Source organism: Sinocyclocheilus rhinocerous, unplaced genomic scaffold, assembly GCF_001515625.1.
Source record: "Sinocyclocheilus rhinocerous isolate Xijiao unplaced genomic scaffold, SAMN03320098_v1.1 scaffold682, whole genome shotgun sequence".
Lineage (NCBI taxonomy): Eukaryota > Metazoa > Chordata > Actinopteri > Cypriniformes > Cyprinidae > Sinocyclocheilus > Sinocyclocheilus rhinocerous.
In genome coordinates this window covers 349,638-366,606 of record NW_015642528.1, presented here as the reverse complement: position 1 = coordinate 366,606, position 16,969 = coordinate 349,638, and the positions used below count along the sequence as shown (strand labels likewise).

At 36.5% G+C, this 16,969-nt stretch overlaps 1 protein-coding gene across 1 annotated transcript in view; it reads left to right on the top strand.

Moving 5' to 3' along the window:
* Positions 1-2,130, top strand: part of LOC107756063 (zinc finger protein 264-like) — a 14,818-nt gene extending 12,688 nt beyond the window's left edge. Inside the window, exon 2 of the mRNA XM_016573036.1 lies at positions 959-2,130. Coding sequence (XP_016428522.1) covers positions 959-2,119 — 1,161 coding nt within the window. The 3' untranslated portion in view covers positions 2,120-2,130. The remainder of the gene's footprint in view (positions 1-958) is intronic.
* Positions 2,131-16,969: the final 14,839 nt, after the last annotated feature.

Here is a 16,969-nt window from a genome sequence, read left to right as displayed (position 1 = left end):
TTCTGCTCCCCAAGGCTGCATTTATTTGATCCAAAGTACAGCAAAAACAGTAAAATGTTGAAATATTTTTACTATTTAAAATTGCTTTCTATTTGAATAGATTTTAAAATGTAATTTATTCCTGTGATCATACATAGGTAAATTTTCAGCATCATTCCTCCAGTCTTCAGTGTCACATGATCCTTCTAATCATTCTAATATGCTGATTTGCTGATTATCAATATTTAAAACAGTTGAGTACAAGATCCAAAGATCAGCATTTATCTGAAATGAAAAGCTTTTGTAACATTATACACTATTCCATTCAGTATAATTTTTATTATTTTTTTGGGAAAGAAATTATAGAAATTAATACTTTTATTTAGCAAGGATGCTTAAAATTGATCAAAAGTGATGATAAAGGCATTTATAATGTTACAAAAGATTTCTATTTCAGATAAATAGTGTTCATATCGATATCGGAATTATATCGTATCGACCGAAATTAAGAAATACATCGTGATATCAATTTTGGCCATATCGTCCAGCCCTATGTAAATTACACAATTTATTATATATATTATATAATTACATTTAATGCGCAATTAAATTTTATGTAATATGTAAATCAAATGTAAATATGTACATGTTCTGTAAATATGTAAAATATGTAATTTTGTTTATAATATATAAATGAAATGTAATATGTAATTATATATAAATATATTAAAAGATGTTATGTCATTTTATGTCATGTTAAAATGTTACATATATTTTGCTTATGTAAATTACATAAAAATATTACATATAAATTACATTTATTTACGTTACATAAAGTACATAATTTATATATACATATAATTACATTTAATTATGTTATATGTAATTTAAATGTGTATATAGAAATTTAAACTGTATCTATCTATCTATCTGTCTGTCTATAATAATATGTAATACTATATTATGTTGTATCTGACAGGAAGCAGAAGATGAGAGTGTGGAAGATGACACATGTAAAATCACCATTTCTGAGGCCGTTTCACTTGCTTGTGTCAAAGAGGAGCCTCTTGAATATGAGCTGAGTACCAACATGACATCTGGACAAGAGCAGAACTCCTCACTGGATGAGAGTGTTAAATATGAAGAGAGTGAGCTGTCCGTTACTGAGGATGGCACCTCAACTGTAATTTTCAGGGTTAAAGAAAATCATGCCAGAAAGTGTATCAACTGTCTAACTTGTGGCCAGAGGTTCCGTAGTAGACGCACCCTAATGAAGCATCGACGGGCTAATCACGCTAAAAATAAAACCGAATCTGAAGTCAAAGAAAAGTTTTATATTTGTTCAATTTGTGGGGAGAAGTTTCTTAAAATGGGTCTCCTTTTGCGCCATCGAGTCATACACACTAAGGAGAATCCAGAAGGGAGGTTTGTGTGCCAACAGTGTGGAAAGGGCTTCCCCCATCAAGCTTTTTTGAAAGCTCACCAGAAAGTTCACGAGGATGCGGAGTCGACCATGCCGTTCACATGCCACTTATGTCCCAGACGTTTCGGCTACAAAGTTGCTCTCGTTGCTCACATGAAACATCACTCATCCAAACTCACATGCATCTGCCCCATCTGTGAAAAGAGCTATCAGTACAGAGGTTCCCTCATTCAGCATCTCAAATCATCTCATGCTGGAGAGAAACTCTTGTGTAAGACCTGCGATAAGGGTTTCCTAAGAGTCAACGGCTACGTCAAACACATGGACAAACACAACGTGATGACCCCGTTCTACTGCGACATCTGCAAAATTTATTTTTCACAGCGAGGCTACACGGCACACATGGCCACCCATGAGCAGAAGAGCCTTTCTGAGCAGCAGCCTGATGAGTCTGTTGAGAACCAGCCAAACGATACTGAAATAAGTCTTGTCAGTGTGAATAGCTCTGAGGAAGGAATGGATCCAGTGACTGTGAGGCAGGAAGAAGATGAGATGGAGCTGCTCAGTGAAGATGAGATGGAAGTTCTGTCTGGGAATTCAGTGGATCCATCAACAGTCGAAGGTGTGGAGTCTGAAAATGTGGTTGTGGAAAAGGAACTTCCCCAAGATAATCATGAAGAGGAGAAGAAGAGTGAGGAAAGCTCTGGCACACAATGAGATCTCCGTCTAAACAAGAATTTTATAATGAACTGCATAGGTTTTTTTTTTTTTTTGGCTAACCAAAGGGGAAAACCCCCCTTTTTTTTTTTTTTTTTACTGGCCCCTTTCTATTCAAACTGTTTTAGACCCTTTCTGATTTCTGATTTCCTGGGTCTCACTTTTGAAACAAACATTACAGTGCATGAGTGTTAGGATTAGGGTTAACCCTGCTCCATAATTGTCTCATTTTGGGTAAAAATAGAAAAATACTAAAGTACTTTGTAAAGCAGTAACTTGAGTATTTTTTTCAGCAAACTACTTTTTTACTCTTACTTGAGTCATATTAATTTTCAGTACTTTTATTTGTACTCAAGTAAATTATTCCTTAAGTAGCAATACTTTTACTTTTAAGTACAATTTCTTGGTACTCTTTCCACCACTGCATGGATCCTCTGCAGTGAACAGCTGATTAAAAGAAAAAATAGTACAAGCAATTATATTTTATTATATTGTTTCTTACAAACACACAGCTTTTCATTTCATAAGACATTAATTGATGGACTGGAGTCGTTTTGTGGCTTACTGTGATGTTTTATCAGCTGTTTGGACTCTCATTCTACCGGCACCCATTCACTGCAGAGGATCCATTGGTGAGCAAGTGATGTAATGCTGTTCTGTTGAAGAAATAAACTCATCTACATCTTGGATGGCCTGAGGGTGAGTATATTTTCAGCAAATTTTCATTTTGAATGAACTATTCCTTTAATGTCATATTTGTTTGAGTGTTTTGGGTAGGCTGCATGATAATATTCATTTTCTTTTCAGATGCTTTCAGATTGGGAATACAGTGAAAATGACAGTTTTATGCTTGTCAAACTGTCACATCAAGTTCTCATGAGAACATAGATCTTCAAAATATCAAATCTAGCTGATAACAGTCTTGCTGCCAATTTTGGATACAAACATGCAATTTAGAAACACTATTTTATTTATTTTAAATTGGAGCCACATGCTAGGATTATGTCTTCAACAGTGTGTACTCTTGTCTGTCTAAAACACTTATGCCAACATTACTGGTCAAATACGATCGGGCTGCTCTGTAGACACATCCCTGGATTGCGCCGCATCACATTGACTTGCTGTCGAGTTTGCTGCTTAATTAGTAACATAATTGTCCCTGTCTTCCTTACTTTTATAATGAAGAAATATCCCAATGTAGCTCACAATTTAGCACCCACATTTCACACAACGCCATATGCTTTACACTCTGGGGAACAAAGGAAACCACTGACACGACTGAGTCATGACAGACTTATTTCTTTTATCTAAAGAAGGAATGGAATTATTATTCATTGTCATCAGAAATTGAAACTCACACTGCTTGAATAAGAATTGCATGACATTTATAACTTTATCTAAATGATTGCAGCTTGACAGACAAAATGAAGCAGCTATTGAATTACCTGATCTATTGGTAAAAGTAAAGACGCATTATATAACTTGATTTCATGAAACCAAGCTTAAATTGTAAGAGTATTGGTTGAAACGGCTGCCAATTGATCAGATTTAAATTTCTGGCCTCATGTATTGTTTTCATAGCATGTCTGCCATATTCACAATTATTTTTCTAAGTCAGGTTCAATAATGTCTCGGTTGCTAATGAATGCTGTTTCCAAAGAAAGGTATTGACTGTACTATACAGTGCCTTTGTCCAGACAATACACTGCAGGATCAATCTTTTTCTTTTTTCTTCTTTAAATATGCAGAACTGTTTACCTCATTAGTCACAATATAAAATTCATATAAATAATCTTGTCGTGAACAAACAATTGACATGAAAATATTGTGTGTTGGTGCATAGAAATACATTTGAACATCATTTATTTAAATAACTGCATTATTGCCTTCCTGTCCATCTTTGTTGTATTCAGTCAATCATTTCACTGGAGATGACTAACTAGAAACGTTTCCTTATAAAACAGTTTAAGTATTTGCTATTGACTATTCAAATGCGGAGTTTTGCGCATCATATGTGTGTGTGTGTGTGTGCGCGCGCAGAGAGAGAGAGAGAGAGAGAGAGAGAGTCACATCACAGTGGAGTCAGCTGTCTTAACCGTGGCTTGTGTACTGCAAACACATACCAGCTTCATCACTGTGTCTGTCACACAACTCTGTTCCCCTTTCGGGCTCTGTCTTTACATTTATTTTGAAAGCTGAAGCTGCGATTATGGTAAGGGGCGTTACATTTCCAACGAGTGCTTGCGGGAAGGAGGGGGCTTTGTAGAAAACGAAGCGTTTGAGAGAGGCGGGGCATAGAGGACCTACAATAATGTACAGTATTTGAAAAATAATGTGTTTTTTGAACATTAAAGCATGTCAACATATTCTGTTACACCAAATACACAAAATAATGATCTTTAAAAAAGCATCATATGACCCCTTTAAGAAGAAGTTAAGATCAGTTTCAGTGGCGTTCGTGTTTCATTCAAAATGAGGTATTTTTTTATTTTTAAATAACTGCTTTTGGCTTGATACTTTCTGTGCTTGATGGGGGAAAAAATCACTCATTATCTTTGCAATCTAGAGACTTGTCAAAAGTTGACAGATCTAATCAAACTTAGTTCTTCGGGAATGGAATTCACAGGAATGTTTAAAACTTAAAAATTGTATCTCATTACTTCCTTTTTACAAGTACTGATAGACAGTTTGGTTTTAAAGTATGTGAGTTTGACTTATTTTAAAGAAATGTCATGGTTTGATGTGGATGTTTTCATTCCCATCAGTTTTTCTGCTGAGATGTCTTTATTTGTGGATTAATCTTTAACCTGTCAAAACGCTTTGCTTCTGAAACCCATCGGTACCTTTCAGAAAGAAAACAACTAAGATATATTTTCCAAAAGAATGTGGTGCCTTTAACTGGAGATTTAACGTCAGCTCAAATAAAGCACTGAGAAATGGATTGCTGCAGTTGCTGTAGTCTTGCACGATTTCTGTTGCAGACCGCTCCGTTTCAAATATCGAAAAAAGATCCAGAACAATCCCATCCAATTTAGTCATAAAGATCAAGTTCAGGGCCTGTGGAAAAACACAGACATGTATTTCGAACCTCCGGTGATAGGAACGGCCGGCGGAAAGCCGTAATAACTTTGAGGTGTAGTTCATAGTCACTTGGAGATGGATTTTACAAGGATATGTGATTCTTGCCTTGCAACAGGGAGGTTAACAGTGACACCCACAAATATTATAGCCGGTGTGCTCTCCATATGAGAAAAAGCCAACCTCTCCATTTGCAAACACTCTTCTCATTTGTCACTGTCAGATTCAGCCAGATATTTATTTAACACCCAATTTCATTTCAATTTAACTAATCTCAGCATGGTGCATCAAACAGCGTAAGTAAGACATCAATCTACTCTGTGTTCTCAGCCAAGCCTGTTAATTTAAAGTCTCACCTAAGTGCTTGCGTGATATTCCTCCTGTTGGGAATTCATCAGGTAAAAGTGTGCTCTGTCTTTTATACGGACGTGTGCATGTCCTCCCACTGACCTTGAGGAAAATTAAGCATTTCATAAACCATTTGGAGCGTTTTGACTAAATAACAACTGGCTCCTTCGACGCCACTCATATTCTGAAAAATATTTATTAAAAGATAAATTAGAGTATCTAAACTCTATGCAAGCCATTTGATCATTCTCTTTAGAGGGCTGTTGGATTCTGTACTCCAGAGCATTTCGCTGTTCTCTGCCAAGAAGGAATGACAAAAAGAAAACATTTTCATAACAAAATTAAATGCGTGCTTCAAAAGATGTGCAAATATGTTTGTGCAGTTTGCTAGCTGATAGTTGTTTGAAATGATGGTGGTCTGTTAGCCCTTCAAAACTCATCTTTATGTTATGTACATTTTCCAGGCAAACAGTGTCACATAAAAAAAACAGCCTTTCCCACTTTAATCTCACCTTTCGGGTCAATGTATACTATAAATCAAACCACAGTAATCAAGCAGTGTTGTTGTTGCCACAGATAATGTTCCATGGAGGTTAAAATATATATGAATTTATGGTCACACTTTAGTTTGGGGGCCAATTCACACTATTAACCTTTTAACTTAAATTGTGATAATTTAACTTTTATAATTTGATCATTTAACTTTTATAAGCTGATAATTAACTTTTTCCTCAATAAACTCCTAATTTGCTGCTTATTGATAGTTAGTAAGGTAGTTGTTAAGTTTACGTATGGGATAGGGATCTAAAATATGGTCAAAATAAGGCATTAATATGCGCTTTATACGTACTAAAAACTGCCAATATGCTAGTAATATGCATGCTAATAAGCAACTAGTTAATAGTGAGAACTGATTCTTAAAACAAAGTGTTACTGAATTTATAAAATAATTGATGAATTACTATAAATTAATGTGCTGTATTTATATTTTATTATAAATTTAATTTATATTATTTATAATTTTTTCACATATTTATATATATTTATTTGAATTAAGATTTGAATTAAGAATTTACATGACCTAAAATGTAATAAAGTAATAATAAAAGTAGTTATTATTATGATGATTATGACTGATGATGATGATGATTAATAATGTTATTATCATTATTACTATTTTTAATATATTAAATTATGTATAAACAGGGCCATCCTTAGCTGACATGGGGCCTGGTGCGAGGTAGGGGGCGGGGCCCCCTCGGTCCATTCGCCGCGGGGCATCCTCAATGCACGGGGCACCAGTTGCACCACCCAAAGGACGGCCCTGTGTATAAAGGAAAGTGTGTATCTATTTGTAATCAAAATCTTAATGAAATTATACAAATATGAATAATTCATGTAAATAACATCAATTGTTACATTACTTTTTAAAATTATTATAGATTTAACCCATTTTTTCCCAAGTTCAAATATCACACAAAATACAAATATTACATAAAATCTCTATATTAAATGAGATCAGATATGCATAATATTTATAAAATTATTTTAAATAGTATTAGAGGAGATTTAACATGATCACACTGCAACACACTGCACATATCAACAGTATTTCCACTAGAAAGTGTATTCAACAAGTTCCAGTGAAAACACCTGGGCCTGTATTCTTAAAGGGGTGGTTCACTGGGTTTTTTCTAGGCTTGATTGTGTTTATGGGGTGCAGTCTAACATGTGTTAATGCTTCGTTTTTTAAAAAATTCATTATTTTTCAGATAATTTACCTTTATTCCACACCTCTCTGTCCCTTCTCTGAGAAACGGGCTGATCATTTCCTTCTTTTATGAAGCCCCTCCCTCAGAAACAGGCGATGGGCTCTGATTGGTTAGCTAGCCCAGTGTGTTGTGATTGGCTAAACCGCCTCTAGCGAGCGTCTAAACGTCCCGCCCCTCACCTCGGCGGCACGTGCTCCGGTTGTATTGTAAAGAGGAACAGTATTAAGAACTGCTGCTTTAGAACACTGGTTTTTAAACTTGTGAATCAATTAGAATTGTTAGAAGACAGAATCGCGATTCATATATGAATAGATTTTTACGTGCACCTCTAGTTTTCTCTTCCTCTTCTCTAAAGCAGCGCAGCATGGCTTCGCCCCCTTTGTTGCCTTTTCCCGAGGGCGGGGTTTATCTGGGTTTGTGATGTCACGAACCCGGGAAGTAACTCGTTGTAGTCCCTACCAGCCGTTTTTGTAGGCATTAAACTACCAGAATTTTAAAAGACGATATCTCCGTTTGCATTGAACTTTCAGCTTTGTAACTTTGCAGATATTGTTTATGCTCAAACAGCAACATTAGACACTAACTAACGTTAAAAAAGTGAAATCGCAATGAACCACCCCTTTAAAGATCCTAAGAATCCTCTCTGAGAGCTCCTAATTTAGCTTACAAATTTTTAACTAGGAGTCATAGCTTAAAAGTGATTCAGGACCAATATGAGAGCAACTCTGAGCGAGGAAAAGACAAAAAAAATTTTCTTAGTGAGGAGGCGGGGCTGACCCCTTTGCTAGCTATGACACAGTCTTTTGAAGACTGTGATTGGTTGGTTGCCAATAAGGAAATAAAAGAGCGCTTTTAAAAGTAGGGTCTGAAATTACAGGCGTAATTTTTTCTGTTGTACTCCCTCTCTCTCTCTCACACACACACACACACACACACACACACATTATATATGTATATATATTCTTAATTTTTTATTTACCATGCTGTCATACTTAACGTATTTTATAGGAAATGAACAGCGTCACAATAACTAAGTTTCTGAAAGTGCTGTAATTGTTTGTGTTATCACTTTGCTTATAGAAGGTTGTGACAGACCCAAATCATCACTGCTGCATAGTTGCATTTTTCCAGTTGTCAAATATGTTAATGCAGTTAATGTAGTGATTAATTCCATTTCTGGCACTATGGCATTTCTGCGCGGTGTCGGAGATGTTAGGTAACTTTGCAGATATTGTTTATGCTCAAACAGCAACATTAGACACTAACTAACGTTAAAAAAGTGAAATCGCAATGAACCACCCCTTTAAAGATCCTAAGAATCCTCTCTGAGAGCTCCTAATTTAGCTTACAAATTTTTAACTAGGAGTCATAGCTTAAAAGTGATTCAGGACCAATATGAGAGCAACTCTGAGCGAGGAAAAGACAAAAAAAATTTTCTTAGTGAGGAGGCGGGGCTGACCCCTTTGCTAGCTATGACACAGTCTTTTGAAGACTGTGATTGGTTGGTTGCCAATAAGGAAATAAAAGAGCGCTTTTAAAAGTAGGGTCTGAAATTACAGGCGTAATTTTTCCTGTTGTAAAATATGTTAATGCAGTTAATGTAGTGATTAATTCCATTTCTGGCACTATGGCATTTCTGCGCGGTGTCGGAGATGTTAGCGTGTCTCTAATAAAATCGGTCACAAACATGATCCCTGCACGATCTAAAGTACTTGAATTGGACTTTAAGCTTTGTAACTTTGCAGATCTTTTTTATGCTCAAACAGCAACATTACAGACTAACTAAAGTTGAAAAAGTGTATAGCATAATAGCACCCCTTTAAGACTTCTCTCTATTCCTTAGTAAAAGTTTGTCTCAGCAGCTTTGTGAATAGGTTTTAAGAGAAAACTCTTAACTAAAAACTTTTACTGCTATTTAGGAGAACTCTTAGTGGTTAGATCAAATATTTGTGAATACGGGCCCTGGTCCATACTCCTAACAATTTTGGACCTTAAGACCTCTTTTAAGGTTTAAGATGCTTTCTGAATTACTTTTTTCTTTACTATGATCTTTTCTTTAATTTTAAGAGGAAACACCCACATTTCTAAGAATTTTCTTAGAATTGTGTTACTAGAAGCAACTCTTAGCACTAAGATTTTTCATGAATACGGGCCCTGTTCATCAAGTTGTGTTTGGATTAATTCTTAAATTCAAGCGCATATGGGCAGAGAATCCACAGTTCAAGAAGAACTAATCATACCTGTGCATAAACAGAAAATAAACAAAACCCATCCATGGAAGAAGACCCAACACAACCCATCCAAACAAAATGCTGCTTGTATTTGTTCCTGCATAATAGATAGCAATTGCAGTTGAAAAGCATGGAATTTTGTGCAGATGGAGAGAAAACAAACAATTATGAATGGCTATTAAGTGTCCAAAGACACCAAGCATGTCATTGCATTTGAGAAAGAGACAGACAGCTTCTCCTGCACTTGACTGCTCATATAAATGTTTATGGTCTTTCTCACTGACCCTTTAAAAAGTTTATCACGGTAAATTTACTCTGTGATTATCAAGTTCTTGTTTTTTTCCCCAGGCACAGCATGCAATTACTTGTCTTAATGGCAATTTTGATGGTGACCTTTTGTGCACACAGAAAAGAGATGCACAAATGACTTTACAGCTTCTTTTGGACATACAGCTGCTGTAAATGAGAGGAGTTTACTGAGGTCTTCACACCGTGCAGCTTTGTTTTACGCCCTATTTTAACTAAAAACTGCAATACAATTGACAATTACACATTTATATATTGAAGAAATCAAACACTGTATGGCTTAATTTGTCCCATATTTGCTCGTGCCGTGTTATCTTCCGATACAGGCTGTGGTACCAGGTTCCCAAATTTTAACAGATTTATAGCTAATGCTGATTTGGAATGTATGCACTTTTTTTAAAGGTGAAGTGTGTAATTATTGCAGTGTTAAAATACTTGGTGTGTTCCAGCTTAATATGCAGAGGCAACTATAAGATTTATTTATATATATATATTTATATATTATTTATATATTATTATATATATACTTTTTCTTTCTTTTCTTTTTTAACCGTAATACATTTTTTTCAGGTTTTTTGATAAATCGAAAGTTCAAAAGGATTAATTAGAAATAGAAGTCTTCTGTAACAATATAAAACAATTTGGAAGTGTTTTCTTCACATTCAGTATTTGTGGTTAGTCACATCAGGTCACTCTGGGGACAATTTTGCCCCCACATTCGAGATATCCAATGCATTTTTGCCTTGAAATGTTTAATTTCTGCCTCTGCTTCATAGTAAAACCACTAAGCAGTGCAACTTGAGCACTACCTGCTTTCTGTCCTCGAGAAAACGGAGGAAGGGTTGAGAGCATTGTCATGTTTTTACACCCGTAGAGTAACTGTTCAAGTTAAGTGGCATGCTCTAGGGCACAATGACCATGGGCAAAAGAGCAGCATGGATATAAATACCAGCAGCCCATAAAGAAAATATCCCTGGTGTCCCACCTGCCAGAATAACACTCGAATTGCTGATGGGAAGTTTTTCCCCCAATGCACCGTTGCTTTATACACTAAACCTACAGCTAAATCTACAGGCCCGCCATAATAGTTCAACTGTATCCTACCAGGAACAGTCACAAACCTGTCAAGTGTTTTATCAGTAACGTTATACCATTCATCCGCTGTGCCCAGGGCAAGCATTTTGAATATGATTCTGCATGCATTTGCTAGTTTTAGTAGCTATACTCATATATTTTTATATGCATGTTTATACTTGCCTTAGTACAAATTGAACATATTTTAAAGGGGTCATATGATGCGATTTAAATTTTTCCTTTCTCTTTGGAGTGTTACAAGCTCTTGGTGAATAAAGAAAATCCCTAAAGTTGCAAAGACTAAAGTCTCAAACCCAAAGAGATATTCTTTATAAAAGTTAAGGCTTTTTCAGACCGATGAGCTTTGTAAAAATCGACGCGTTTCAAAAAGGCGGGGCATAGAGGAGAAACAATAATGTACAGTATGTGGAAAATAATGTGTTTTTTTTTACTTTAAACCGCATAAACATTTCATTACACCAAATACACAAAATAATGTTCTTTTTAGCAGCATCATATGAACCCTTTAAGGTGCTGGAAACAAAAAAAGTGCTTAAAAAGGCTTCATAGGAGCCTGTTGGGCTGCTTTGATCAGTCTAATGTCAGTGCTAAAGTATGGATAATTTTTTATTAAGATATGTTTATCTATAAAAGCCCAGCCTGTTCATTATAATCCCACATTAATTCCTGACCTTTAATGCGGCTCCTCTGTCAATGAAGTACTGGTCAATATTAATATCCACGTATTGTAAGGATGATCAGGTTCCATTATTTAGATCTCCCTTATTAGGAAACCTTTTCCTCCCTGCTTTATTGCCTCATAAACTTATAATTTCCACATTTATCATGCTCCAATGATTCCCAGGAAGATCAGAGGGCAGAGACAGAAAGGGGTTGTGGGCATGAGCGACCGAGTGGGCGATTGAGCGAAAGAGCGTCACGTTTCTGTTATGTGTGTGCTGAACATGCTCACATGTGCGTGTGTGTGCTTTCTGCGTGGTTACACTCTCACAGGTGCTTCACGTTTCGGCAGTAACAGGAGTGGACACGATTTAACTGTGTGCCCCCGAGTGCAGGCCCATCTCGTTTCCCCCGCATTTCAATTTCAGGAAGAAAGAATGCAATGATGGACACAGAATCGGACAGGTTGACAGTGCGGATGCAGAATGGTGTCATCGGGCACTCGCCCTGTGCATTCGGAAGGTTATCTGACACTGCAGACCAGATGTACTCTGTTTTTGGCTGGAGTCAGGTCTGGCTGCCTGTCTCTGAGAAAGCAACTTGAAGATTTGTACTTGAGCGTAAAATTGATTAAAATAGAAGGATTTCAATAAGACCTGTTACGACCTGCTGCCGCGGCCCGCTCGCTATCTCATCAAGCTCAGACCACTTGCTAAAGTTACTGTTATCAAGTTGATGTAATACAAAAGCTTGGTTTTAAGATTGCTAGAATTTTTTCTTTTTCTTTTGAGCTATACAAATGCTCACAGGAAATTTTCACAATACATATTGTTTCAAAGCAGCTTTACAGAAAATGCTTGCTTCAGTGTTATTATTAGGAAGTATTGTGTTATCTGTCAGAGATGAGTGTATGAAAGTAATGTCAATATGATCGTAATATACAGATATAATATGTTATGTGGTTATTTACAGTGTTGGGCTAGTTACACAAAGAATGTAATATATTACTCATTACTAGTTACTCCTTTCAAAAGTAATATTGTTACTTTACTTATTACTTTCTGGCAACAGTAATTAGCTACTCTTCACGCCCCACAGAAGTTGTAACTGTGTATCTTCCCCATAAAATTCTTCTAGAATGTTACTAACAACATATTTCTCCCTCATCATTTGACCAAAATCCACATTGGATCGCAGTCAGAAGTTATTACAAACACTCAATAGTGATTGATAGTGACATTCAAGTAGAGGGTTAATCTCATTAATTGTCATGTGTAGCTTGAAGCTTTCATTATGTATTTTATCAAATCACACAAGTTTGTAAGAAATGGTTAGGGTTAGGTTATAGGTAGTTAGGTAGGGTTAGGGTTAACCCTAACCCTAGGATTAGGTAGTTAGGTTGTAATTAAAAGATTTTTAATTATATAATGTACCACATGCTGATCAGAGGGATGTGGGTGGGATGTAATGCCAGAGTAAAGTAAAGCCAAAATCAATATAATGCATTATTTCTATCTGCTGAATTTAAGCTTTTCCATATTCCAAGCTTGCCTGCTGTGCTGGGGACACATCACAAATTATGAAAATAAATCTAGGAATTATTTGATTGTTGGATTTTAAATCAGCGGGGTTGAGGCATCAAAAGTAACCAACTAAGCTGTTTTATGGATGGTAACTGTAATATTATTACTGAAATCTTATTAGTAATTAGTTACACTACTAGTTACTGCAAAAAATAATATTATTACAGTAACTAAGTTACTAGTAACTAGTTACTGCCCAACACTGGTTATTTATCATCATTTGTTCAGTCATGTTTGGCAGGAATTACAACTTGTGCTCATAATGATTACAATATAAGGAGGGTATTACAATACAAGGGTAATATTTGACAGTTTTGTATGTTGATCCAAAGTTGTCATCATCTAAAAAAAGTGTCTGAATGTTGCTGAAGTTCTCATTTTTAGAAATAACTTCACTCTAATAAGGTCATTTGGCTTCATGCAATGTCATGTGACAAAGTATTTATTATTAGTGATTTCAAAACTTAGTTTGATTTCATTCAGTGATTTTATACAGAGATGTATGCTATTTGTACCATATCAGACATTGCTAATTTAATACTGAATACTAATAATACTTTAATAATATATATTTTTTTTAATTAAATGTATGAGTGTTGGTTGATATTGGATATTTAATTATGCAAGCTTGTTTTCCCTTATTGTTACATTTTAGAAAACAAAATCCTTTTTGTATACTCTAGATTTATAATGTTGTGGTGCTTTAATGTTTTGTTTTAAAAAATTTTTTTACACAAAATAGTATAGAGTTATATAAAATAGCCTTAAAGGAATAGTTCACCCAAAATGAAAGTTTTGTCATCATTTACTCACCCTCATGTTGTTCCAAACCTGTATGAGTTTCTCTCTTATGTTTAACACAAAAGAAGATATTTTGAAGAATCAAACAGTTGTTGGTCCCCACTGACTTCCATAGTAGGGAAAGAAATACTATGGAGGTCAAAGGGGACCTTCAACTGTTCGATTACCAGCATTCTTCAAAATATCTTCTTTTGTGTTAGGAACGACATAACAGTGAGTAAATGATGACAAAATTTTAATTTTGGGGTGAACTATTGCTTTAAACAATCATCTGCTTATCTGTTTTGGCTAAATTTGTAATATTGGTAAACCCTTAATTTTAAGTGCAGAACTGTTATTGTTTAGCCTATTTACAGAGTGCAACTAAACACAGATAATTTACCTGCGCAGGTAAATGTACAAGTTCTACAAACCTCCACTGCTCATTTCAGCTTCTTGCTGGTTCAGCTGATATTTTCTTAGCATTGGAATGTGTTTCATCCTGATGCAATAGAGAATGTGTTGAGAGTATAAATGCCTCTCAGCTTCACCAAAGTCCCTTTTGAGGCAAGTCAGTCCACTGGGCGGCCATCTTGGTAATGCCTTGGGGCAGCTATTTCCATTCACGGTAGCACAGCTCCTGCCTACTAGAATGAGGAAAGACCAATATCTCCAGAAGACTTGTCTCTTAATTTTGATTTCTCTATACCTTGGTTTGAATCTATGCTATAATAGGACTCATTTAAACTCATAAATTTGATGTTTCCACTTTTTTTCATTCTCCTTTGTTTATTAGTCAACCTGGGTGAAATCTTTTTGCAATATTCTCTCATATTCTTTATTCTCAGCCTTGTCATCATGTGTTTCTCTTCAAAGAAAGCCTATTGATTGCCAGCATAAAAACACTAGATATGACATGAAGTAACTGAGATGAACCTCTTGAAATCTATGCATTGTGAATGAATCGTTATTTTGATGAATTAGCCCTTTGGCTGGAGCAATCGAGAAGAGCTCTGAATTTACAGCTGTTGGGCAGAGAGCTGGCGTTAGTGTGAGTGTTTTTGTAGCATAATGAACCGAGCCGAGCAGTCGCTGCAAGGTCATTGATGCACCATGGAGAATAAAGAGGAACTCTTGGCATCCTGTCCTCCTACACTGCAAGGGTAAAAACATCCATAATACAGCTGTCTAAGCTGGAAGTTTGGTCCTTAGGCTCTCAGGGGTCCTTTAGACCACCTGTCCCCCCTTAAAGCTTTTGATGCTGACTTTCATGATCTTACATGTGAAAGTCATGGATTGAAATCCATAAGGACGTCGTGGGCTGATGGACATGATTAAAATTCATGAATCTTATTATTTCCTTCTCACATGCAGTGTACTTTGAACTTCAAACTCGTTAACGATACCATAAGTAAGTTTTATATAATTTGCACTTAAAACGGGCGATGATACTCAACGGGCTGTTGTATATCCCTCCTGAACATTTTCACCAAACTAAAGGAAAAAAGGTGGTTTATTCAGACATTTATCATTTGAAGCAAAGTTGTCAGGGCTTCTGTTCGAAGTAGCGTTGTGAACTGGGTCTAAGCATGAATTATAGTAGGCCGAGAGTCTATATTAAGATAAAGTGGAATAATAGCATGCCAAACATTCGTTTGATATATTTTTATTCCACAGCAAAGGCTGCACAGGAGCGATCAATCAAAAAGGGAAGCATAACATTACCCTTACCTAGAAATGAAACGTTATGGGAGTGCTTATTTATACTTTTCCCTATGTGAGTATCCTGAAAATCATGTGTGCAGGGGAAGAATGAGGAAATGTATTGATAAAATGGCTTATAGCAGTAGTAAGTCTAATTTTAATGATGTTTTCACAGTCGATTTAATGGGTTTGTCTGAATCGGAGTTCCTCAGCCCACAGGTCTCTGTTCACATTATACTGTTTGGTTCTTATTGTATGTTTGCATCATCAATCTGAGCACCATTGTGAGTACTAGCAGCAGCTGTTCATCACAGTATCTAGGTAACGACTCAGTAGAGGGAAGATGCCAGTTTCACTATTATTGAAGTATTCGTCCCCTTGGATTACCCAACAAAACCTTACATGCAGAGAAAGGCATTTGTGTTTATCAGCGAATGCATTGCAAGATGTGCGAAGAATGAGAGCTTCTCTCAGAAGGCAATTTATTCAGAGGCTAGCATTTCCTTTTTATGCCTTTGCATGCTCCTGGTCACATTTATTTTATAGTGCTGTTGTGAGGACCCAAGTCAGTTTGACGTCACAGTTTCGTTTGTATTATTATTGTGAAAAATATATATTTTTTAACAAGGATGCTGTTAAACTGTTCAAACATGACAGTAACTTTTACACTGTTATAAAAAAAATATTTTTTTAAATAAATGCTGTTCCCTTTCAGTCGGTCACTCTCGACGTCACGTCGGTGACCGACGAATTGGGATCTCGCTTAGAGAGACCAATCTACTTCGAGTGTAAACTAAACGAGTCAATGAACATTGGCATGCGATTATTGCATCCAGCTGCCGCTGATCACAGCGTGAGTATAAGTAGGCAGCCGGTGCAGCGCAATGATTTGTATCGTGAAAAGCGCTGTACAAATAAACTTGAATTGAATTGAATTGAATACCGCCTCCACCCGGCAGGGCGAACCGTGCCTTCCCTCCCGGGTCTGTAGGTACTCGTCTGGTCTGTCTGGCGATGCTTATCCGGCCTGTGGAGAAGCTGCCTCCACCTTACACGCTACGGCGTTACTGCAGGTTCTTCAGGCTAAAGCACTGAGGGACCTGCACGAGGGTGGTCATGATCTGGAAGTTCTAAAAGAGCTCCGAACCGCAACTGATCTTGCGCTCCGAGCGACGAAGGTCAGCGCGAGTTCTCTGGGGTTCCCAGACCGGCTTTTTCGGCGACGCAGTCGAGAACATGGCCCAGCAGTTCTCAGCTGCACAGGAGCAGACTGAGGCGATCCGACGTTCTGCC